The sequence below is a fragment of the Phyllobates terribilis genome, unplaced genomic scaffold (genome assembly GCF_046119375.1).
Source record: "Phyllobates terribilis strain yellow unplaced genomic scaffold, ASM4611937v1 Scaffold_7__3_contigs__length_470593459, whole genome shotgun sequence".
Lineage (NCBI taxonomy): Eukaryota > Metazoa > Chordata > Amphibia > Anura > Dendrobatidae > Phyllobates > Phyllobates terribilis.
This window is the reverse complement of record NW_027362767.1, coordinates 141009738-141036260: the sequence shown is the minus strand read 5'-3', so window position 1 is coordinate 141036260 and position 26523 is coordinate 141009738. Positions and strand designations below refer to the sequence as shown.

The 26523-nt window shown below is 48.3% G+C and overlaps 1 protein-coding gene across 1 annotated transcript in view; it reads right to left on the bottom strand.

The window, feature by feature from the left end:
* Positions 1 to 20809: 20809 nt before the first annotated feature.
* Positions 20810 to 26523, bottom strand: part of LOC141155398 (Fc receptor-like protein 3) — a 99812-nt gene continuing 94098 nt past the window's right edge. Inside the window, exons 12-14 of the mRNA XM_073642266.1 lie at positions 22477 to 22548; positions 21876 to 21901; positions 20810 to 21075 (exon numbers count right to left, since the gene is read on the bottom strand). Of these exons, the coding sequence (XP_073498367.1) occupies positions 20959 to 21075; positions 21876 to 21901; positions 22477 to 22548 (215 nt within the window). The 3' untranslated portion in view covers positions 20810 to 20958. The remainder of the gene's footprint in view (positions 21076 to 21875; positions 21902 to 22476; positions 22549 to 26523) is intronic.

Below are 26523 nucleotides of genomic sequence, written 5' to 3'. Positions count from 1 at the left end.
ACTGTTAACCAAACCCCTTTTAAACAGTGACCAAGAGGACGGGCCCGGGAGCCGACTGCCGTGATATCCTACAAAGAAGGTCAAGGCCCGGGTACCGAGTTTCCCCTATATCCCCCCTGGGCGAGTCAGAAACCCACGCAAACACGGGGAGAACATACAGAATCCTTGCAGATGTTGTCCTTGCTGGGATCTCAGCACTGTAAGGCTTCAGTGCTAACCATTGATCCAATGTGCTGTCGTTCACCCTCTGATATCTAACAGGCTGGAGAAACTCGCACCTACTGCCACTCTATCTTCAGCTTCTTTGTGAGAAACTAATGTATTTGGGCAGCCACTCAGTCTACCAAATAAAATTCCTGAGAAGGAAATTGGGGATGTCTTCGCTACTGGTACTGTGCTAATATCATGGCATCGTACCATAGTTTACTGGAAATATTCCAGGCTGGTAGGAGGCAAGCAGATTCCCACAGAAAAGTGCCAGCAGTAATGTTCAGGGACCCGCACTTGTAGAAGGCGGAGACAACACCGGGAGAAATAGTGGCGGCTGGGGAACGAGTATGGACACCCAGCCACCGCCGGACTGAGGTTGTGAAAAGCTTCCGCCTCCACGAGCCTAAAAGGCCACATTTCAAGTGAAAGCAGCTTTAGAGGACTTCCTGGGAGAAATGACAGCTGGAGTAGATATGGTTTCCCAAGTCCTTTCACCAAGCTAAAGAATATGGCTGTGGTGAAATACAAATGAGCAAAAAAAGCTGTGGACTGGCTCTATACCGTCCCTGGCCACATTCACTTGACCACGTGTACTTGACCACGTGTTTGTGGGTAGGTGATTCTTCCCAGTAAGTTCACTGGGGAGGGCATGGGTAATGTTGTGGGACCCGTGCTTGTGGAAGGCGGAGACAATACCGGGAGAAATAGTGGCGGCTGGGGACCGAGTATGGACACCCGGCCGCTGCCGGCCTGAGGTTGTGAAAAACTTCCACCTCCACAAGCTTAAAAGGCTACATTTCAAGTGCAAGCAGCTGCCCAGAAATCTGGCAGTTTAGTATTGCGGCCTGTGGGTGGGTGGCTGGCTGCATACTTGCGCTTGCATTCTAAGTAACAGAAAACTAAGCAGATGGTGGTCTCTATCATCATCATGGCCTCACCTCGGCAATATGAACTCTCCTGAAGGAGAAGCCAGGGCACACCGGAGGAGTCTCCGGTTTTCTGGTGGGCCCGTCCAACCCTGCCGAGAAGCAGCCCTGGCTAAGAAAAGTGTGGGGGAAGGTTCCTGGACACTCTACGGCTGCATTTTTAATGTGGTTCGGACGTGCTTATGCATGTTATTTCTCAAACCACATTGCAGATCAGGCCATTGCCCAACTCTGTAGTCATGAAATTAAATGCGCAAAGAAAAATGTTTGTGTGTCAAAGCACCACCGACAAGTGCAAGCTGATGTTGGACGGGCTGCCATTGCTTCTGATGTGCCCCTTGGGGCCGTGGGGTACTCGGTAACCAGGACGGTCCTTTTCGGGGTAGTCATGGTGGCAGTGACCTGGTCCGTGGCCCCGGGCGGTCAAATAAAGAAAAGGGAAAGTCAATTTTGGGGATAATATTCGTGACGCCACCCATGGTATGCGGCTATATGGGGCCGCCGCTGCGGTGCACATCCACTGGAGCTGATGGGGATGCAGCAGAGTTGGTGCAGCAGTCCACAGGCAGAGATAAGCTCCAGGGCAGTATATGATGAATTGTGGAGGTAGATGTTGTTGGTGCGGTGTGGTGCAGGGCTCAGGACGCAGATAATGACCAGACAACAAATTAATGGCGGTTTCCTCTACCTTTACTTGCGGTTTGTCAGAGAAGACCGGGGCACTGGTACTAGCTGGTGGTGGAGGTCCGGGCGGCCTAGAAGTAAGCTGGGGAGCCACCTCACCAGGTGGAGTTGTAGGTCTTCCCTCTGCGCTATCCTCTTTGGCCCTGCTGCTTAAAGCTATGCTCCGGCCCTCATTCTGGAGCAAAACATCTATTCCTCACCCGTATGGCAGGCAGCTCGAGCCTTCTTCAGGTAGCTGTGGTGAAATACAACTCATCAAAAAAAGCTGTGAACTGGCTCCTTACCGTCCCTGGCCACATTCACTTGACCACGTGTACTTGATCACGTGTTTGTGGGTAGGCGGTCCTTCCCAGTAAGTTCACTGTGGAGGGCATGGGTAATGTTGTGGGACCCGTGCTTGTGGAAGGAGGAGACAACAGCGGGAGAAATAGTGGCAGCTGGGGACCGAGTATGGATACCCGGTCGCCGCCGCCATAAGATTGTGGACAGCTTCCGCCTTCACGAGCCTAAAAGGCCACATTTCAAGTGCAAGCAGCTGTCAAAAATTTGGCAGTATAGTATTGCAGCCTGTGGGTGTGTGGCTGGCTGCATACTTGCGCTTGCATTCCAAGGAATGGGGTAGGGACAATTGAACGCTGCACTGGGACAAGGACGTGGACGGTGATTGTTGCAAGTCTGCAATGACAGGTGCATGGCGGGAGGCATCTTTGCATGCGCCAAGGGTCACTTATGATGGGCACACTTTTAGGCAGTGACCTGGGAGTCAGAGATGCTTCCAGAGGTCTTCCCCATGCTGTTCCCATGTATTTTCAGCACTGTATGCATGTGTCTGATGATGTGTCACACACCACATGGCCAGATAAGGTTGTAAAATGTTAAAATTACATTTCCCAGTGAATGCATTTGTCTTGGTTGAAAGCAATGCAAAAGTGCAAAAACGCATCAAAAACGCTACGTGTGAACATAGCCCAAGTTGTGGAGGAGTATTTTTGTTTTTGGTTATTTATATTGCCTTATACACAAGTCACTACCCTGGAAAGGATGTTCCTTAACATATTTCCCAGGAAAATCCATTTTGGCTTTGTGTTAGTATGTTTTATTGTGAGTCCGTAAAAGTGGTGTAATACTCTGACAACGTTGTTGACAGCAGTGATCAGGGAGTCAGAAATGCTTCCAGGGGTCTTCCCCATGCTGTTCCCATGTCATTTGAGCACTGTTCCCATCGATTTTGGCAATTTTTAGGCTCTCTGCAGACCGCCGGGGGGAGCCGCCTGAAAAATGCTCGAGTTTCCCATAGACTTACATTGGGCTCGTTGCTCGGGTCGAGCACCCGAGTATTCCAATGTGCTCGAGCCGAACATCGAGCACCCGAGTATTTTACTGCTCACTCATCACTAGTCCTGTCCCCTTGGCTATTTTGTACATGTCATTGATCATAGCAGTTGCTAATCTGCTAGGGCTTGATTGTCCCCGACATGGCTGTGGTCTCTTCCCATTTTAATATTTTCTAATAATTTGTATTTTTCTTTCTGTTTCAGCATTGATATTGGAAAATTCAGGTAAATATTCCTCCTATGAACATTAGGATGTATTAGAGGACAATGTACATTGCTAATTGGCATGTTTACTCACTGTACAGTATATACTGAACTCTTTGATATCACAGTGTGCAGTAAACTTTCTTGCTCCCCCTAGTGGTCCCGGCTGTAAACCAGAATTTGTAATGAAAGTTTGGGTCTAAGCCAAATTCAGAGAAAAACTAAAGTCAGAGATTAGTTAATGTCCCCAATTCTGGGATTAGTTTGTCCTCCTCTCCAGATCTAGCCTTCATAGGTTCCCTCCATCTTTACCTGCCCACTTCTGCTTTTCACATAAACGACACTGGACACCCATTTCATAGAAGCCCGATACCATGTCAACCTCTATGAGCAGAGTGGACATGTTGTCTGACATGGGGGTAAGTGGCCTTTTATTTGTCTTTTATTCCTTTTGTGTTGAAGATTTGATAAATAGACAACTGACCATAATCTTGCAGCCCAAACTACGGGAATATATTTGTTTGGAAAAAGATGGAAATTTCTTTTGAAGATGGATCTGATGGAACAAAAAGCCAGAAGAACAAGTGGTACAAAGAGTATGAAAGACTGGTGAATGATGAGAAGTATGTCACAATTAATTGGGCAAATACCAAGTACATCGGGAATTATAGCTGCAGAAAATGGAGTAGAGTGAGTCAGATATCCCCGTCAAACTTGATGTCTACTCAAAAAGTGAGTATTTGCCCCAACTATGACTTGGGAATATCTACCGGAGGAACAATGTGGAGTTTTCTCCTTTTTTCTTCTGTTTTCGGACAGACATAAAATCATCCTGCAAACTCCCCCCGATATTGTGGAAGGTGACCCCTTGGATTTGAGATGTTACAGCTCTTGATACTACAATGATAAGGAGCCCACAAGATTTTATTATAATGGTGCCGTTATCAGACAATAAATCACATTTTATACCTACCCAATGTGAATAAATCCATGACGAAATGTATTGATGTGAAAAAATATTAGGAGGTGGAGAAGTATTACTTGCCGAAGAAAAGAATATATATATATATATATCCAAGGTAACAATTATAATCATCTAGCAAGAGGAAACCAATACACTAGAGCCCTCTGAAGAGGATGGATCAACAGAGAACATTGTAAGGTCTTGAAATGGGAAGGAAGGACATCTTCACTTACGTCAATGAGCATCACGCCCAAAAATTAAACGCTGGTAGCTCATGTGATTTCTGTAAGGCCACTGAAAAGCAGAGACCAATTGCTAGATAGTTTAGTACAAATTTTTGTCCAATTGGTGGTAGTAATTGGCACTGGAGATGTAGACTCCATGGGGATCTGTATTCACGTAATGAAACTAGCACCTTCTCTTATCAGGTGATTGGGAGCGTGGTGGTGTCAAGCAGCAGCTGAAAGAGGCCCATGAAAGAGGCGCAGACCCCATAACACACCGTGATGAAGATGAGAGATGTGTCGTACATCAGTATTGCAGGTCGGTAGTAGTTATGCATATTATGGCTTCTGCACTCCAGTTGAGTTAGACTTTGTAAAGGAGCTAGAATTTAGAAATTGTGCAAAATGGAGTAAATTATATTTCTCCAAATGTTGTAAAATTGGGCAGGTGATATATATTTAGCACCACCTGTGAGACATTAAACACATTTTTCTAAATTTCCTCTTTGCTGAAAATCGAGTTTTATTTCTAAAAAATTGGCACATTTTGAACCTCATTTTAGTCATCAATTCTTTTTTTTACACTTTTCAAAACTGATGAAATATGTATAAAAATGGAGTAAAACACATAATTTCTGGACTCCTCTACTTTGGTGCAATTAATATAAAAAGAAACTTACAAAATATAATTATAATACAAAAAACTGAATCTGGAAGTTATATTTATTTGTGTGCGGACATTGATATAAATGGTGGATCCACATAATTTCCACCAGGGCAAATGCTCCATCTTCAAAGGTGGGTTTCCATGCATCTTGGTGCCAATGGTGAATATGGTAAAATGAATTGTGCAAAAATGTACTAATGACAGATGCACTATGGTAACACCTGGTACATATAAGTTGAGAGTGATCTGGACCCCGCGAATGGCTCCAATCTAATTTTCAGATCCTACTCTTGAAGTGTAAGAAATGATGTATCGGTCTAAGGGGTCTCAAGTCTCTTCTGTCCATTAGACCTTGGACTCGGTCCAAATGCCCATATAATTATGTCAGCTCTGCTTATGTAGCACCCTGAGGATTCGGCTGCTACAGGGGTATTACACCTCAAGCCAGAGGTGTGGTATTCCACTCCCGGGTAAGGATGGAGTGTGGAACTGAGCTCAGTAGGCTGCATACACTACATACATCCCATTTCCGGGGGACAGATCGACGGTACTCCCACCAGTTTATGTGCAGGTACGATAGTGTCTGTCCCTGGCTGGAGTGGGAGGGGGGTGGAACATCCCAGTAGTGTAGGGGCAGATAGGGGGAGCAGTCTGGGTAATGCTAGGAGCTCATTGGGTGCTGGTCACCTGAGCTCACACATAGAGGGAGTATATAAGGTGGGAACCATCTTAGATCAGGGTCAGACAGGCAGACAGCTACTAGTCAGTCTGTTGTAGAGGGTCAAGCAGTCCTGAAGGAAGAGAGAGAGGAGACAGAAGGACCCAGAGGGGAAGAAGAGGGAACCCCAAGAGCCCAAATACAAGCAACAGGGTGAAGGGTTGGCACAAGGGTACCGGATCCCAAGCTGGTGGAGGGCACTAATCCTCAGCCAGAGACCGGAAGTTGTGGGCAGGATCTGCCACGACCCCCCACTAAATCCACCAGGAAGGCAGACCAAGTATAGGGTCAGGGAACCCAGAAGAGGTGTACCCACCAAGAGACCCGAGGGAGCCGGACATAGGTGGATCCCTGGTGGGGAAGGCCAGAGAGAAGGACAAGTCAGAAAGGGAGCTCAGGAACACGCTCCAGAATCACCTGGGGGTTGGCCGAGTCCAGGACCTGGTGGACGCAGCACGGCTCGGGTGGTCACTCAAGGCCGGAGTGACCAACACAAAAGCAGTAAGTAAAAACCCTGAACTGCACAGCCCGACTCTGAGTTTCATTACCATCCTCACTGCACCTCCACAACCACCATCCTCTGCAACTGACCCCCTGAGGCTATACCCCTCCCGTTGGGGGTTATACTACCTGAGCTGCACACACACCACCAGCCTCAGCGGACCCTGCTGCAGCGGCGGCCGTAGTGACCGCAAATCAACGGGTGGCGTAGTCGACACTAAAGAACATCCAGTAACATCTGAAGGACTGCCACACACTGAGCTTGACACCCTGGGCACGGACCGGGTCACCGCCACTCGGAGACTACAACCCCCCATCTGATCCGGCTCCGGGTATCCCCCAAACAACACTGGCCCAGGGGGCGCGTCAAATTTGGCGTAGTCGGCAGTATAACGTGCCCGCAACAACCGGGTACTGCGTGCCTGAAGAAAAGTTCACCGTTACCTTAAAAAGAAGTCTCCCACCGGTTCCGGAGGGTCCCCGCCAACGGACCCCATCACAGGTCGTTTCCCGCCGGTTGTCCGCCATTTGCAGCTTTTTCCCGCCATCCGTGGAGTTTCCCGCCACTGGGAGACGATTCCCGCCATTTCCAAAGATTTCCCGCCTTGGAAGAGCGGACGCCATTATGGGCGTGCCAGAGGGTGGCAAGAGGTCACCTCCCATCGTGGGCCAGGTCGAAGAATGGCGCCAAAAGCGGAAACCGCGCCCACCAACAGAGACTGTGATGCTGGAAGTGTCCATCAGCGTGAGAGAACTGCCCCTGGAACTGACAATCACAAAGTTGCCCCGGGACCACCTTCAATGTGGGCGGAGACTGAACAAAAGAACGAAGATGGGTGCAGCCTGGAGGAGTCTGGAGAGAGCGCACCCGGAGACAAGAAGTCTGGATCGGACTCCGGAGAAGTCGTACCCGGAGATGGAAGGAGAGGCAGGCAGCACCGACCCAGTGGTCAGGAGCCTGTTGCAAGCAACAACCCCACTAGGCTTAGTGGAGATCCTAGCACAGCTCCCCCGAGACCGGGAGTGTGCACAGACCGCGCTGGAGGGCCTCGCACGGAGGATGGCCCAAGTGCAGCAAGACACGCTGACGGAGTGGAGCCGTGAGATGGCCCAGCAGACCGGAACCCGTCAGCGGAGCACGCCACCCGAGACGAGGAGACAGACCGCCTCTGAGGATGGTGCAGGAGGAGTGAAGGCCGGAGACGGCGCCGAGAAGGGAGCTGGACAACTGGAGGCAGGTAAAGGGGACGTCACTACCCCGAGCCGAGAAACCGTGTACCTGTCCCAGCCCCCCGTCGCAGAGCCCGAAATTCCCCCTGCCGTGCCCGTCGCTGCATCGTCACCGTGCCAGACTAGGCCTCAAGTAGAAGCCGCGGCCGCGACCCCTGTGACGTCACACGCCTCGACCCTGAGCGCGACGAAACAGGAAATACCATCGGCCTGGTCGCAAGGTCTAGTACCTCCGGGCGCCGCAATTCCAACAGCGCCTCCTACCCCCGCGGAGCCACCGGCCTGGTCGCAGGGCCGAGTACCCCCGGGCGCCGCCGTCTTCACGGTGCCCTTTACGTTCAGGGTACCCCAGGCCTGGTCGCAAGGCCTGGTCAATCCGGGCGCCGCTTCCACCACCGCGCCCTCAACATCTCGAGTGCCGCACCTGGGCGAAGATCTATTTGCCCAGCACACGTGCCCGGATGGGCAGCCCTTTGTATGGCCCCAGGAGTACTACCAACTGGAACTCCAAAGAGCAAGGCCCCTGTGCGAGCCCCTGATTCCGGCTCCGAAGCCCGTCAGGAGAACCCCGCTCCCGCTAGAAGAAGCGCAATTCGAGTGGGACCCCACCGGAGGAGACCTCATGGGGTTCACTCAAGAAACGCGGGCAGCTGCAGCAGAGCGAGTGGAGTGCTGTCGCCAACAGTTGGCAGCCTTTGAGCAAGAGCGGAAAGAGAGGCGGATCCGAGAGCAGCGGCTGCAGGAACAGAGCGCAGGGCAGAAGAGCCGGACCAGGAGGAACCCCCGTGCAGCTCATGGTCCCCGTACCACCGGGACTGTGATTAAATTCAACCTGCAGCATGGGTGGGGCTTTATAAGAGACCATCATACCCCCGGCGACGTCTTTGTAACCCGCAGAGACGTAGAGAGCCATCTGCCAGAGGGACACAGAGGTCGTGACCTGTACGTAGGGGACGAGGTCACGTTCACCCGGCACAAATGTGCCAAAGGACCCTACGCCCTCCATGTACATCGCCTGACGGAGGAGGAGCTGCGGTGTGAGGAGGAGCAAGAGGACCCGGACGGGTCTGAATCCAAAGAAGGAGCAGGAGGACGCCGTCGTTAAAGTACGGTAAAGAGACTGTAAATAGTTACCCATCGGGGTACAGTGAACTGTTGCTGCTTTAAATATGTCCCCGTTGGGACAAGAGTGAACTGTTAACCCGTGTGTCCCTATTCCCATTACCTGGCCGAGGACTGAGAGCGGCCATATCCCCTTGTATATAGTTGCGCTTCCTAAGGCGCCCCCTACCGGTTTTATAGGAAACTGTTGTTTTTCTTGAAGAGACTGTCGCACTTTACCCGGTCACAAGTTGCACCGTGGCCGGAGGAACAAAAATGTTATTTATGAAAAGTTTATGCTGATATATATATTGTTTTATATGTTTATGTTTTATGAAAAAAATTGTATGTTTATGGATGTTTATTCTTTTACAGCCCGAGGACGTGCTGTGATTTACCAGGGGGGAATGTAGCACCCTGAGGATTCGGCTGCTACAGGGGTATTACACCTCAAGCCAGAGGTTTGGTATTCCACTCCCGGGTAAGGATGGAGTGTGGAACTGAGCTCAGTAGGCTGCATACACTACATACATCCCATTTCCGGGGGACAGATCGACGGTACTCCCACCAGTTTATGTGCAGGTACGATAGTGTCTGTCCCTGGCTGGAGTGGGAGGGGGGTGGAACATCCCAGTAGTGTAGGGGCAGATAAGGGGAGCAGTCTGGGTAATGCTAGGAGCTCATTGGGTGCTGGTCACCTGAGCTCACACATAGAGGGAGTATATAAGGTGGGAACCATCTTAGATCAGGGTCAGACAGGCAGACAGCTACTAGTCAGTCTGTTGTAGAGGGTCAAGCAGTCCTGAAGGAAGAGAGAGAGGAGACAGAAGGACCCAGAGGGGAAGAAGAGAGAACCCCAAGAGCCCAAATACAAGCAACAGGGTGAAGGGTTGGCACAAGGGTACCGGATCCCAAGCTGGTGGAGGGCACTAATCCTCAGCCAGAGACCGGAGGTTGTGGGCAGGATCTGCCACGACCCCCCACTAAATCCACCAGGAAGGCAGACCAAGTATAGGGTCAGGGAACCCAGAAGAGGTGTACCCACCAAGAGACCCGAGGGAGCCGGACATAGGTGGATCCCTGGTGGGGAAGGCCAGAGAAAAGGAACGTCAGAAAGGGAGCTCAGGATCACGCTCCAGAATTACCTGGGGGTTGGCCGAGTCCAGGACCTGGTGGACGCAGCACGGCTCGGGCGGTCACTCAAGGCCGGAGTGACCAGAACAACAGCAGTAAGTAAACACCCTGAACTGCACAGCCCGACTCTGAGTCTTAATACCAACCTCACTGCACCACCACAACCACCACCCTCTACAACTGACCCCCTGAGGCTATACCCCTCCCGTTGGGGGTTATACTACCAGAAGCTGCACACACACCACCAGCCTCAGCGGACCCTGCTGCAGCGGCGGCCGTATTGACCGCAAATCAACGGGTGGCGTAGTCGACACTAAAGAACATCCAGCAACATCTGTAGGACTGCCACACACTGAGCTTGACACCCTGGGCACGGACCGGGTCACCGCCACTCGGAGACTACAACCCCCATCTGATCCGGCTCCGGGTATCCCCCAAACAACACTGGCCCAGGGGGCGCGTCACTTAAGACCAGTTTTTGACCTTTTCAGTATATTTTCTTACAAGATATCACAATTTTCATTGTTTTCATATATTTTCTAGAATTATTCGAAAAGCCGAAGTTAAAAATCCATCCCAAAAGAGTTCAGGAAGGAAACATAGTGACAATAAAGTGTCTGTATTCAAAATGAATTCCTAGTCCATCATACACATTCTACATTGTGCTCAGCATTTATGTTAGTGTCGCCGCGGCTGTATGTGTCACGGCTGTTAGTCAATCCCTGCATGTATCACAGCTGCCTAACAAACAGGCAATCCCTGTGACTTGCCCAGGGGAATGGGGATGACTTGGTACCTGGGCCTTTGCCTGGCCTTGAGGATGTCGCGGTGGTCGGCTCCCGGGCCCGTACTCTGGGGTCAACTTTTAAAAGGGGATTGTTTGTTAATTTTAGGAAAGTTCGTGACGCCACCTGTGGTTTCTGGTGAGAATCCCCAGCGCTGTGGCAGTCCACTGAGGCCGGTGATAAGGCAGCTCGATGGTATAGCTCCCCACAGGTGGAGCTAGGCCTCAGGGCAGCGTGCGGAGAGGGGGATGCACGACAGGCGAGACCTAGCCAGGTCAGAGCAAGAACAGGGACAGACACGATAGTCACTTCAGTACCTTTTACTGGTGGTAATTCAGGCACATCCCGGAGCACTGTAGGGTGAAGGGTGCATATCAGGATCCTCCCCAATGAGCGGGTGTAGGGCCTCCTGTTTCTTGCCTCTGCGTAGTAGGTTTCTGACCTGCCTGGAGCTAGGCCTAACTTTATCTCTGTCCTGCACCGGCTGACATTGTGGTAGGGCCTTCTCTTGGAGTGTACGCTCCCAGCTTACGGGGCCTATGTGTCTCCTGGCTCTGTTACATATCAGCTCTCTGGTGAACCTGGGACCTGTAGTTCTCCAGGGATTCCAGTTATACCTTACTGGGTCGTAGAGATCCCGGTAAGCTCGGACCCGGTGTCCGGTATATGTTTTGGGGTGAGCTGGGTAAGCTCCTCTGCCCCCACTGCTACTCACTTTCCACTCACCTTCGGCCATGCTCGGGCCCTCAATAGGCTACTCACACTAACGGCAGCTTGCCGCTCCTCACCGATATTATGGCGCCGGCACACCTTGAGCTCTAACTGAGCTACAACTGCGTCTGGACTAGGCTCCACTGCAGGCTGACCTCTCTAAACTAGACTGAGCTCCACTGCAGACTGACCTGTTTCTGTGTCTCACTCTGCAGGAACTGAACTGCCTAGCTCCACCTTCCCTATTTATATCCCTAACGGGCTCCCTCTGATGGTCTGAGGTGGAAGGTGGAGATGTGTGAATGTTTATGGGGGCCTCTTGTGGAGGATTCCATTAATACACCCTTCTAGGATCTGTGGTACCAAGCGCAGCTGGGCGCCACATTCCCCCCCTAGCAAAGCTTAGCACTCCCGAGCTGAAGTACATTTTAAAACAACAATAGTAAACATTAGCAATGCAATAACTCTTCCCTTTATGGGAGGCACATTTCTTAAACGTTGCATAATAACAAACAGGTATAAAGCATCCTCAGAATTCAAGTCTCTTATGGTGAGGTTCCCAGACAGGATGTCCATCTCACAGGGTAGAGTACTTGGTGGTTTGAGGGACCTGTCCCAAACCCTCAACGTAGGCCCTGGGGTGGCTGCAGGGCATGAAGATCCTGAGTTGGACCTCCAGTAGAGCCACTCCAGACAGGTTTTACTTCTGAGGTCACCTAAAAGGGGCACTCCAGGGAGCGCAATTATATACAATAAATAGTTTTTGGGCTGCACATAGTCCTCAGCCACAAAGTTCTTAGATAAATAAGGAAGTGTCCTTATCACTTGAACTGTTCAGTAATAAAGCAAAGCACAAAATAATATACATATGCATGAAAATACACAGAAATACAATTTAATACCCCAGGGGTAACTATCTACACATGTCAGAGTTTAGCTATCTTACTGATTATACCTGACAGGGGGTTGACCTTTAGTACTACGCGTAGACCTGCGTGGTACTGGAATGCGTGAGGCACTAGTAGGTGCTCTACCTCCTAATGTGTCAGTACTAGGTGTGGAGGGGCTACAAGGCTGCATTGACCTCTCTACAGGCCCGACAAGTTCACCATTGGCTCGGCCTTCTTGCTCTTCTCCTACCAGGGATCCTTCGTCCGGGGATTCTTCTTGAGCTGGCTCCTTCTCAGCACTTACAGGCTCTTCTTGCTGTGGGTAGAAGGTGATTACAGGGATGATTACTGCTCCTCCTAGTTGGGGCCAATCTGCCGGGAAATCTCCTAAGTCAGTGTGTATTACTGCTTCTTTAGGCTCCTCCGGGATAACGAGAGGCACTTTCTCTTGGGGTTTTAGCAGATCTGGACACAACTTTAGGTGATCCCTGGATACTGTTGCAGTCGTCCTTCCTCTGTCTCTACTAATTATGCAGGTCTTCTTATTATCAAATCTTGAATTCAACACAGTGTAGGGTTCTCTCTACCACTGGTCATCAAGTTTGTGGTTTCTTCTTTTCCTTTTTAGTACTACTTCACCAGGTGTGAAGGGTTGTGCTTGGGAACCTCTGTTGTATTGAGCTTCCTGCTTGTCCCTCACCCGAGTGAGACTGTCTTCAACACAGGCTTGTACCCTTCTGTACTGCTCCTGTCTGGCCGTGTCCCAGTCCTCAGTGGTCACATCCGCTTCTGGTTCTACAACACCAAGCTCCAGGTCGATGGGCAGCTTTCCTGCCCTTGCTCGCATGAAATATGCCGGAGTACAGTTGGTGGAACTTACTGGTATGTGATTGTAAAGATCTACTAGGTCAGGTAGTAGGTCTGGCCACTGATTTCTCTCCTCAAGTGGTATGGTCTTTAGCAGGTCGATGATGATGTTATTCATCTTCTCACAGAGACCATTGGTTTGTGGGTGGTACGGTGTAGTTCTTATCTTCTTACACCCGTATAGATGGCAGAACTCCTTGAACAACTCAGCCTCAAAGGCCAGGCCTTGATCCGTCAGCACCTGCTCAGGATAACCATGGGGTCTACAGAAATACGCTTGGAACGTCTTTGCTGCTGTCTCTGCTGTCAGGTCTTTGATGGGGGCGACCACCAGGAAACGTGAGTAGTGATCCACCATGGCCAGAGCATAAGAGTACCCTGACCTGCTGGGGGACAGCTTGACATGATCCAGGGCCTGGATCTCCAGGGGTAGAGTCGTCTTGATGGCTTGCAGGGGTGCCTTCTGGCTGCTGTAGTCTTTTCTTCTGAGGCCACAGGGTCCACAGTCCCGGCACCACCGCTCAATGGAGCTGCGCATTCCTACCCAGTAGAATCGACACTTCAGCAGGGTCTCTAGCTTTTTCCAACCAAAGTGCCCCTCCTTATCGTGGTAGGCCTCCAACACCATTTGGATGTCTGTCTTGGGGACCACTATCTGCCATACCATCTCATGGGTCTTTGGATTGACGTACCTCCGGCACAGCTTCTCACGGTAGATAAACAGCCGGCTTCTCTCGTTCCACAGCTGCTTTGCTTGCAGAGATGCTTCTTTTTCCAGGGAGGAACCTTCTTGGGTTATCAGCTCCTTAATGCGGCTTACAACCGGGTCACTGTCCTGGGTCTCTTTCCAGCTGTGGTGAGGCAGGGGGTTTAATATCTTTCCACGCTGCCTCCTGGAGGCTCGTTGCTCGTGGATCAACCCATTCCGGTGAAAGGCAGGTAGCTCAATCTCTTCCAGGTCATCCACTTCTTCTTCTGTGTCTGACTGGTGAGGCATCCTGGACAGGGCATCGGCGTTGGCGTTCTTGCGGCCCTCCCGGTATTTAATTGTGAATTGATAATTTGACAGTCGAGCCATCCATCGTTGTTCCAGTGCTCCTAGCTTAGCTGTTTCAAGATGGGTCAAGGGGTTGTTATCAGTGAAGGCAGTGAACTTACTGGAGTCTAGGTAGTGCTTGAACCTTTCAGTGATGACCCAGACCAAGGCCAGGAACTCCAACTTAAAGCTGCTATAGTTCTCTGGGTTCCTCTCAGTCGGGCGGAGCTTCCTGCTTGCATATGCGATCACTTTCTCTTGGCCATTCTGCTTCTGACTTAGGACAGCTCCCAGTCCTTCATTGCTGGCATCAGTATACAGCAGGAACGGTTGGCTGTAGTCAGGGTAGGCTAGGATCTCATCACCTGTCAGGATCTCCTTCATCTCCTGAAACGACTCGGCTTGCTCCTTACCCCAGTGGAATGGGGGATTTCTGCCTTTGGGGGACTCCCCTACCAGAAGGTCTTGCAGAGGAGCTGCTTTCTTGGTGTAGTCTTTTACAAACCTCCGGTAGTATCCTACTAGTCCCAAGAACTGACGTACCTCTTTGAGGTTCTTCGGCTCCGGCCACTTCTGGATGGCAGTAACCTTCTCCGGGTCTGGTGCTACCACTTCCGGACTGACAATGTGCCCCAGGTACTGTACCTTTCTCTTGAGCAGGTGGCACTTTGAGGGCTTCAACTTCATCCCGTACCGGGACAGTGACTCAAATACCTCCGCCAGGTGCTTCAAGTGGTCCTCATATGTTTTGGAGTACACTATCACGTCATCCCGGTATAGTAATACAGTCTCGAAGTTGCGGTGTCCCTGGCAGCACTCCATCAATCTCTGGAACGTTCCAGGGGCATTGCAGAGTTCAAACGGCATACTGTTGAACTCGCAGAGTCCCATCGGGGTAGTGAAGGCCATCTTCTCCCGATCCTCCTCAGCCACAGCTACTTGCCAGTACCCACTAGTGAGGTCAAGGGTGGAAAAGTAATTTGCAGACTTTAAGGCAGCTAGGGACTCCTCTATGCGTGGTAAAGGGTATGCATCTTTATGTGTAATGCGATTTACTTGTCGGTAATCTACACACATTCTCATGCTCCTGTCCTTTTTCCTAACTAGCACTAGGGGAGCTGCCCAGGGACTACAACTATCCCTTACCACCCCCACCTTTCTCATGTCGTGCAGCATCTCCTTAGCCTTCTGGTAGTGTGCTGGTGGTATAGGCCTGTAACGTTCTTTGATGGGTGGATAGTCACCTGTGGGGATATGGTGTTGAACCCCCTTAATCCTCCCGAAGTCAAGTGGATGTTTACTGAACACCTGCGCGTATTCTTGAACCACCCGGTGTACACCCTGTTTCTGATGGGCAGGAGTGGTGTCTGTCCCAACATGGAGCTGTTGACACCAATCCTCCACCTGAGTTGCAGGGTCATCATCCCCCACTTTGTCTGGTGAGGTTAATGACTCCGCCTTGTGAATGCAGTTGTTATTTACAGCATGTAATTTGGCAACAGTGGCATAACGTGGCAATCTGACCTCATCTTCCCCACAGTTGAGAAGACAGACGGGCACCCTCCCATTGTGTACATCTACCACTCCTCTGGCGGTTAAGAGCGTGGGTCTGTGCTCGGAGCAAAGGGGTTCTACTACCGCCTGGTAGCTCTGTCCTCTAAGACCTATGGCGGCTATACACCAGATAAGCATTTCACTCATTGGGGGGATCACAATGGGTATGGGATCCGTCACCCGCACATTACCGATTTCACCATCTGTTAACCTTACTTGCTGTTGGTACATCAGGACTCGGATCTCCTTCTGCAGAGCCCTCCTCTGTCCTGGTCTGGCACTGTCAGCTATCTGTTGGAGTAAGAACACAACTTCTCCCAAACAGTTACCAACAATGTTAGTGCCTAGTACCATATACGGATTGGTATCATCAGGATTAGTCTCTACTACAATTAGTCCCTGGTCCTTCAGCTCCACTCTCCCCACCTTTACTGTCACATTCTTAACCCCGATTAGGTTAAGGGGGAGTCCATTTGAGGCATAAACAGAAAGATTTGGAGCTGGCGGACGTAGGTCGTCCATGGACCAGAATCTCTTGTAGAGAACGTCAGGCATTATGGTTACCTGAGATCCTGTGTCCAGCAGAGCGTGCGTCGGGATGCCGTCCAGCACAATGGACAGGAAAGGTCTTCTTCCGACGAACCTGTTGTACCAGTCTGATGGGCCCTCGGCCCCAGGGTTTTCTCGTTTAAAGGAGAATTCTGGGCGGTGTGTCCGGTCTTGTGGCAGTGGTAGCAGGTAGGGTCCTTCTGTGGACGGCGCTGGTCACTGATCCTCGTAGAGGGTGGTGTTGTCCTCCTCCTCCTTCACATCCAGGGGACATCCTCAGGGCTATCGGCTAACAGGATTTTCCCTCCTTCCTCGGGTCCGTCCGCAGCTGCAGGGCACTCAGCACAGTGGTCAGAGTTTTGCTCAACTGGCGCACTACAGAGCTGTCCAGCTCTCTAGGGGACGTTGCTGGAACCTTTGCTTCAGCAGCCACTGGGGAAAAGGTGGGTGTAGCAGGCACTGGGGTAGCCCCACCCTGGTAACATTGGATGGCATTTGTTTCCAGGGGCTGCAGTCCTTTTATAGCCATGTCCTTAAGATTGTCAAAGGTAGCATCTGGATGATCTAAGGACCACCGACGCACAGTCCTGCTCTCCTCTGGAGACCTCAGTCCCCAGACAAACTGTTCCTTCAGCATTTTGTTTTCTTTTTCGATGCTGGTCGGACTAACCTGTTTCAGTGCCCACAGGGCCCCTTGTAGACGCAAGGCATAGTCCCGAACATTATCCTCCGGCTGTTGGGAACAGTTGTAGAACCTCATCCGGAGGTCCGCCTCAGTATGATCCTCAAAAACAGTTTGTAGCTTTTTAAAGATTGTGGACACTGACTCCTGGTCTGCGGCCGACCATGTTTCCACTTCCTGTTCCGCAGCACCAGCCAGTTGTCTTAATACAACAGCGGCCCTCTGCTTGCCTGTCATAGAATACATGTCCAAGATACCGAATATCTTCCGTTTGAATCCAGACAGGGTATTTGGTTTGCCGTTGTACTGGGGGAGCCACTTTGCACCAGGAATATACAGTAGAGTTATGGGGATGACAGGAGTTACAGATGCTGCTGGTGGAGTGGCCGCTTCGGCCTGCCCGGCGTCAGGCGCAGGTTGAACATCAGGGCCGTTAACCGGTATTCCGGTGTCGTGCTGTTCCTCGGACATTCTGACACCCCCCTAGCAAACCGTGGCCTACCTTCCTTTCTTTTCTTCCGGTAGGCCGCAGCTCCGCAGGTGACGGTCGTCTTCAGGACCTTGCGTCGCTTGCGTCCTACGTCAGAGCGTTCAGCGACGCTCCTTCCAGGACCTGGCGCTTCTTGGTTTGACGTCGAGGCGTGGGGCGTGTCCGGGGCTTCGCACGTTTTTGCAGGTACGCCCCTCAGTTTCCCGTGGTTACGCCCTTCTTCTCGCTCGGCGGCCCAACAATGGCGGCAATCTCCACCACAGTTTAACGTACACAGTTTTTAATTAAAGGCGCACAGTACCTGGTGGCAACGGGCATAACACTCCGTCGTTGCAGCGGGCATGGAATCCTGTTCGTGACGCCAGGAAAGATGACTCGCCCAGGGGAATGGGGACGACTCGGTACCCGGGCCTTTGCCTGGCCTTGAGGATGTCGCGGTGGTCGGCTCCCGGGCCCGTACTCTGGGGTCAGCTTTTAAAAGGGGATTGTTTGTTAATTTTATGAAAGTTTGTGACGCCACCTGTGGTTTCTGGTGAGAATCACCAGCGCTGCGGCAGTCCACTGAGGCCGGTGATAAGGCAGCTCGATGGTATAGCTCCCTACAGGTGGGGCTAGGCCTCAGGGCAGCGTACGGAGAGGGGGATGCAGGACAGGCGAGACCCAGCCGGGTCAGAGCAAGAACAGGGACAGACACGATAGTCACTTTAGTACCTTTTACTGGTGGTAATTCAGGCACATCCCGGAGCACTGTAGGGTGAAGGGTGCATATCAGGATCCTCCCCAATGAGCGGGTGTAGGGCCTCCTGTTTCTTGCCTCTGCGTAGTAGGTTTCTGACCTGCCTGGACCTAGGCCTAACTTTATGTCTGTCCTGCATCGGCTGACGTTGTGGTAGGGCCTTCTCTTGGAGTGCACGCTCCCAGCTTATGGGGCCTATGTATCTCCTGGCTCTGTTACGTATCAGCTCTCTGGTGAACCTGGGACCTGTAGTTCTCCAGGGATTCCGGTTATGCCTTACTGGGTCGTAGAGATCCCGGTAAGCTCGGATCCGGTGTCCGGTATATGTTTCGGGGTGAGCTGGGTAAGCTCCTCTGCCCCCACTGCTACTCACTTTCCACTTGCCACTCTTCACTGATCTTATGGCGCCGGCACACCTTGAGCTCTAACTGAGCTACAACTGCATCTGGACTAGGCTCCACTGCAGGCTGACCTGTCTAAACTAGACTGAGCTCCACTGCAGACTGACCTGTTTCTGTGTCTCACTCTGCAGGAACTGAACTGCCTAGCTCCACCTTCCCTATTTATATCCCTAACGGGCTCCCTCTGCTGGTCTGAGGTGGAAGGTGGAGATGTGTGAATGTTTATGGGGGCCTCTTGTGGAGGATTCCATTAATACACCCTTCTAGGATCTGTGGTACCAAGCGCAGCTGGGTGCCACACCTGCATATGTCACAGCTGTCTAACAGCCGTGACACATACAGCTGCAGCAACACTAACATAAATGCTGAGCACGCCGCAAATACTCGGCAAGTAACCGAGCGTGCTCACCGAAAGGGTTAACAATACATGCTCGCTCATCACTATTCTGCATGCAAGCGGCTATTTGCAGACCTTTTTCCATTATCTGGCTTATAACTTTCCCTATGACAATTTGGCGCTCTCCTCAAGGAGCAATTTTTCCTCTTATATTAACAGATTAATTAAAAATGAAATTAAACCTCAAAATTTCAATCACCCCTCTTTTCTTAAAACAAAAATCAGAGAATTAAATAAACTAAAAAGCTGCATTTTTAAAAGTTTGATCTGTGAAAATGCAACATAATTTAACCCATACAATAAAATCCATAGAAAGAAAAAAAAATAAAAATAGCAAAATTGCCAATTTTTTGTTACCACACCTCTCCAAAAATATAATAAAAAGCATTATAAATACCCCCAAATGATACCAATAAAAACAACAACTCGCCAAGCAAACAAATTACCCGTTAGCGCTCCATTAATAAAACAATAAAAAAGTTAGGTGTTTCAGAAAATGGTTGTGCAAAAAATTGTTTTTTCAAAGTTTAAAATTTTTGAAAACCACTAAAACATAAAAAAAATCAATAAATTTTGTATTAGTCCTGATCTGGAGAATTGTGTTGCCAGGTCACTTTTATCACACAATGAATGATGTAAAAGCAAACCGAAAAAACAATGTTGGAATTACTTTTTTCCTCCACTTCAACGCATTTGGAATACTTTTTATTTATTTTTCAGTTCATAATATGGTAAAGTGAATCGTGTCATTCAAAACTACAACTCATCCTACAAATATACAACCCATATGTCTATGACGACGGAAAAATTTAAAAAAAGTTAGAGGAGGAAAAAAACAAAGGTCCAAAAATATAAAAAAAATAAATGTCCTTATTTGGAAGGTATTACATTTCTTTTAGGAGACAGGAGGAGCATCAAAAATAAATTTTAATTGCACAAAAAAAATCACAAATCTGACATAATCTGTTATGATTTTCATACATTTTCTTTTTCTTCCAGAAATACAAGAATTATCCAGTAATTATGAACTCCAGAATTCCATCCGCCTAGCCCTTTCAGTATGTATACTCTTTACTACGCTCTCCATGCTGATTTATCACGTCAAAGCAGAATGTTCCGGGACACCCCAGTGATGTCAGACTTTAATAAAAGACTCCTCTAAAGCCCTAGTAGAGTTTTTGTGAATTTATTCCCATTCCATAGTTGTCTGGACCGCCACTTACCTGTATCCACAGCCAATCAAATTGGATGTGCAAATCCATCCTCAACAACTCTAGCGCAAAGAAAGGCTGTAATCACGCAATGGTGGTAGGAATCACTTCAAAAAAGGATGTCCAAACTCAACCCAAGAATGGAACAGAAAAGAAGAAGAATGTCATAAATGTGACATTTTTGGCCTGGTTAAAAATCAAAATGTTGGGTTGGGTTTTTGGCCGGGTTGTCAAAGGAATATTGAGTTCCGAAATCTTTTTATGAAATTTTCTACAGTATTGTGTTATCTAATGGGACTAGTGTTTGTCCAACAAGTTGGAAGAAGCTATAAATATGTAGTAAAATAATAAAAATCTTTTGAACCGCAAAAGCAAAATTTATTTCATACCATAAATCAATATGACAAGGAAAATTTCCAAAAATTTTGGCTATGCGGTACTGTACACAAAAATTACAAAAAGAAAAATTATCGGCAGATTTACCAATAGAATAGAAAAAAACTATACTTAATAAAGGTAGAGTGGGACTTTTATTGAGCAGAAATAGGTCAAATTTATAGAAATTGGCTCCACTTGTAGACACCCTTCTTTGTCAAACATCACATAATGGCTGCCATAGATGTACTCTTCTAGTTGCCTCTAAAAATTGTGCCAGTCCAAAATAAATTGTTACAAGTTGATTAGTCGAGCCTTATTGATTATTTTCCAAATCTATTATACATGTCACAATACAAATTTACGATTGGTGCCCATCACCCAAATCTGTTATTACTAAAGTTCTGGTAGAGGTCGGTACAGGTAGGTGTCCTTTGGGTTATTCCAGTATCGGTCATAGTTTTGATGGCAGAATAGGTCACTGAATATTCTTCCTAAAGGTGAAAAAGCAGAATCAAATGTTAACCTACTTGTTCTCTATGACCCATAAATACCATTTATGGAGATTTTATTATTATGTCACCAGATACAGGTAAATTATATGATGATCATCATCATGTTGTAGGACCCAGAAAAGCTCATAATTTATTTAAGTTAGGAAGAGGTTTCACAAAACCAAAGTCAACTGGTTAACTACCAAAGTGAAATATGTTTGGACAAATACGAAAAGACGTCATCCTGAATCGATAAAGTGAGATGTTCTTAAATTGTTATTCTCAGAATTGAAACATCAATAGGATAGGAAATAACTTACGCATTACTGGGATTTTGACAAGCAATCCTCAGTATGGGGCTCAGAAATATATTAGATAAGTTCATTGGAGGTCAATCTTATTAAGGCATTGATTGGTAGGAAGGTCAGTGAACATGACTTAGTGAAAAGATCAAGTCTAGAAAGTAATGATTTCTGAAAGCACTAGATTGGCGGGTGGTAAAAGGAGCCAACATTGGTCATTAAGCTGGCCTGGACCACCCTTATTAGCTGAGTAAAAAGAAGTAATCACTTGGTTAGTTTGTTGATACTCCTAGGTCCCTTAATGGTCCCTTAGTGGTTTCGCCAATCCATCACACAGCAGATATGGGTTTATTGTTCATAAAAATAAAAAATTGGGATAAAATCCAGAACAGATCTAATGAATATAATGAGAGAAATAAATACTTCCTCTTTCTCTAAATTTTTAATTTCTGGGGTATTAAAATTTTCAGGAAATCAGGAAGTCTTGTAAATACTCACATTGCATTGGTTTGGGTATGGAGACGCTGAATGAAAAAAAAGCAAAGATAGGACAATTAGAATGTAAGAATTCTCAACAGTTGTAGAAAGATTCTTCACAGTTACAGCAGTTAGACTATGAAATCAACAAAGTTCTGGTACATAAAAACCACTAATGTAACAGTTAAAACCTTTTCAAAATATCAGAATGATAATCAGACCAGCAATTCTCAGTATGGAACTCAGAAAGCATGAGAATGAGGCTTTGCAGAATAGTTCTCAGCTATTCCTGACAGTACCATAGACAATGAATGGAGCATAGGTCGAGCACGCACACCTCCGACTCTGTTTAAGACGGTGGCCCCATTCTTGGGATTTCAGAGACTTATGCTCAGGATCATTGGTGGTTCCAGTTGTCAGATATTCATCAGTCAGTAAATTATCCCCTATCCTACGGATAGAAGTTAACTTTTAATTTAGAGAATAATCCTTGAAATATGTTGGATAGGTTCATTGGAGTTGAATCTTATTAAGGATTAATTAGTCAGAGGATTGTCCTAGATTGCGTGAAGTCAGGAAGGATTGGATATTTTTAAAAAGGTGATCAAAATGTGCGACTCACCTTCTGGTAACCTATTAATACCAATATGGGCGTAACATATATCTTCACAGACCACATGTTTCATGGAAGGAACTAAAAAAAAGGGAAATTGTAGTAACAAATTGCACATATTGACTGGGATATACTTGTACAAGAAAACCAAGAGGAAAAAGACAATTTAGTATCTCAGAGTCAGGTGGAAGCTTTAAAGGGGACACAAAACAGTAGTACAGGTCACATAGGACAAAGTACACCAATAGCGCTACATTTATTTGTGAGCTTAGAATTATTCGGCAGTCAGCTCTTTTGGGTAATACTCAGATGTTATCTATTTGCTGTCTGCTTAGATACTTTTTGCTCTCCGCTATAAGGGCAGATCTGTGAATCGATCTAAGCTGCACTGTGCATAGGCAATCCGTGGCTCGATCTAAGCTGCACTGTGCATAGGCAATCTGTGGTGAGCAAAATGCAGCAAATTCTGGAATGGGGATAAATGAGTCTATCTTGTTACTATAAGACCATTACTGTTACTTAGCTTACTACAATTCAGCACTTGTCATCTTCTTCTGACCTGAGACTCGTTACTTCATCTGACTTTTTCACTCACTTTCCTCCTATCCTGCGCATAAGCTATGATTCCGTTCTGTAAATCTCTGTTTTTTCCTGTTCTTGGCCATGTTGCACTGCCATGCCAATTTGTGATCCCAGTGTAGCATATCCAAAGCTTCCCTTGCCTCACTGACTGTTCCTAGGCTTTGGTTTATATCATTGCATCTAGTTCCGACTGACTTTTCATCTGACTCTACACTTGGCTTGACCCCTTTGATCCTACTGATTATGTTCCCCCAGGATCAACCACCACTTTCTTTGACCACTTCACCACTTGGCTACTTCAGTTCCTCTCCGTTGACATCCCCACTATCCTCATGGGTGACTTTAACATCCCCATTGACACTTCCCTCTCAGCTGCCTCTAAGCTTCTATCCCTCACTTCCTCCTTCGGTCTTACCCAGTGGTCTTCCACACCTACCCACAAAGACGGCCATACGCTGGACCTCATCTTCACCCGTTTCTGTTCCCTATCTAACCTCTCTAACTCACCTCTCCCTCTTTCTGACCACAACCTGCTTACATTCTCTTCCCTCTCCTCTCCAGCTCAACAATCCCCACTCCACAAACTTGCACACCCTCGCAGAAATCTCAGACACCTTGACCTACACTCACTCTCTGAATCCCTTCTCCCTCTTACAGACATTAGTTCCTTACATGATGCAGATGTTGCTGCCACTTTATACAACACCACAACAGCTGCAGCTCTAGATTCGGTTGCCCCCCTCACACATATCAAAGCTCGCACAATCAACAGACAACCCTGGCACACCAGCCTAACTAAAGAACTGCGACGGGCCTCCAGGGTTGCCGAGCGTAGATGGAAAAAGTCCCACTCCAATGAGCACTTCATTGCATTCAAACAATCCCTCACTACCTTCAAGTCCACACTCACTGCAGCAAAACAAACATACTTTGCATCCCTCATATCCTCCCTGTCTCACAAACCCCAAACAACTATTCAACACCTTCAATTCTCTCCTACGTCCCCCAGTGCCTCCTCCCTCTCCTCTTATTTCAGCCGAAGACTTTGCCTCATTCTTCAAGCAGAAGATTGACACCATCAGACAAAGCTTTTGCCTAAAGCCCCCACAGCCCCTCCCCACACCTACTCAACCCTCTTCCTCCAAAACCACTTTCTCCACCATTTCTGAAGATCAACTTTCCTCTTTACTCTCCAAATCACACCTCACCACCTGTAAACTTGACCCAATCCAGTCCCACCTCATCCCAAACCTTACCATTATCTTCATCCCAGCCCTAGCCCACCTCTTCAACCTGTCACTAACAACTGGTGTCTTCCCCTCATGCTTCAAACATGCCTCAATCACACCTATCCTCAAAAAGCCCTACCTTGACCCATCCTCTCTGACTAGCTATCGCCCCATATCACTTCTCCCCCATGCCTCAAAACTACTGGAACAACACGTCCATTCTGAACTGTCCTCCCACCTCTCCTCCTGCTCCCTCTTCGACCGCCTACAATCTGGTTTCTGTCCGCACCATTCTACTGAAACTGCCCTGACTAAAGTCACCAATGACCTACTAACCGCCAAATCCAAGCGACACTACTCTGTCCTCCTCCTCCTAGACCTGTCATCTGCCTTCGACACAGTGGACCATTCCCTCTTACTACAAACTCTCTCATCTCTCATACCTAACAGACAGGACATTCAGTGTCTCCCACTCACGCACCACCTCCTCATCTTGCCCCCTATCTGTTGGTGTCCCCCAAGGTTCAGTTCTAGGACCTCTGCTCTTCTCCATCTATACCTTTGGCCGGGGAAAGTTCATAGAGTCTCACGAATTTCAGTATCACCTCTATACTGACGACACACAGATCTACCTTTCTGGATCCAATATCTCCTCCCTACTAACCAAAATCCCACAATGTCTGTCCTCCATTTCATCCTTCTTCTCTGATAGATTTCTAAAACTTAACATGGACAAAACAGAATTAATCATCTTTCCGCCATCCCATTCACCCCCCCAACTGACCTATCTATCAATGTCAATGGCTGTCCACTCTCTCCAGTCCCCCAAGCTCGCTGCCTTGGAGTAACCCTGGACTCTGATCTCTCCTTCAAACCACATATCCAAGCCCTTTCCACTTCCTGCCGACTCCAACTCAAAAATATCTCACGGATCCGCACATTCCTCAACCATGAATCTTCAAAAACACTAGTGCATGCCCTCATCATCTCCCGCCTCGACTACTGCAACCTCCTGCTCTGCGGCCTCCCTTCTACCACTCTTGCACCCCTCCAATCTATCCTAAACTCTGCTGCCCGACTAATCCACCAGTCCCCCCACTATTCCCCGGCCTCTCCTCTCTGTCAATCTCTCCACTGGCTCCCCATTGCTCAGATACTCCAGTTCAAAACCCTAATCATGACATACAAAGCCATTCACAACCTGTCTCCTCCATATTCAGTATCTCTGACCTAGTCTCCCGCTACATACCCGCACGCAACCTCCGATCCTCACAAGATCTCCTTCTCTACTCCCCTCTTATCTCCTCCTCCCACAATCGCATACAAGATTTCTCCCGTGCTTCCCCCCTACTCTGGAACTCTCTACCCCAACACATCAGACTCTTTGTTGACCGTGGAAACCTTCAAAAGGAGCCTGAAGACCCACCTCTTCCGACAAGCCTACAACCTGCAGTAACCACCGCTGCATGACCAGCTCTACCATCACCTAATGTATCCTCACCCATCCCTAATAGATTGTGAGCCCTCGCGGGCAGGGTCCTCGCTCCTCCTGTACCAGTCGCTGTCACATTGTGTTCAAGATTATTGTACTTGTTTTTGCTATGCATACCCCTTTTCACATGTAAAGCGCCACGGAATAAATGGCGCTATGACAATAAATAATAATAATAAATAATGTTCCAGGTCTTGGCTCGCATCTGGATTTCCATTGATATTTCTGCTTTGCTCCAATTGTCTCACCTCTGAACCTAATATTATGTTCTCCATGATGGCAATGCAACTGCCATTAGTCTGTAACTATTCTTGGTGCCACCACCTGGACATCTGACCAGAAATGTTCATAACTAGTGATGAGTTAATATGTTCGAATTCCGATCTCAAAAGTTAAATTCGGCACGAATATGGCACATTCAGATTCGTGATCGGAAACGCGAGCATTTTTCCTTAAAATCGGCAAAATCTGTAACATTCAGTGAACAAGCGCGAGAAAATTATTGCAGTGCAACTACCGTGTTTTTAACAGTTTGGCTGGCATACTGCTTGTGTATGATGAACGGGGGGACGTATTTGATGAGGGGAGGGGCTGGGCGGAGAGCAGACACAAGCTGAGAGCAGCGCCTTGGTTCTAATTTTTTTTCTGTAACTTTATGTGTGAAAATCGCAGCTAGCCAATCAGAGCGCAGGAAGCATCCACTGTCCAGACACAACGGCTTCTGCCATTGGCTGCTGAAATCACATGTCCTCT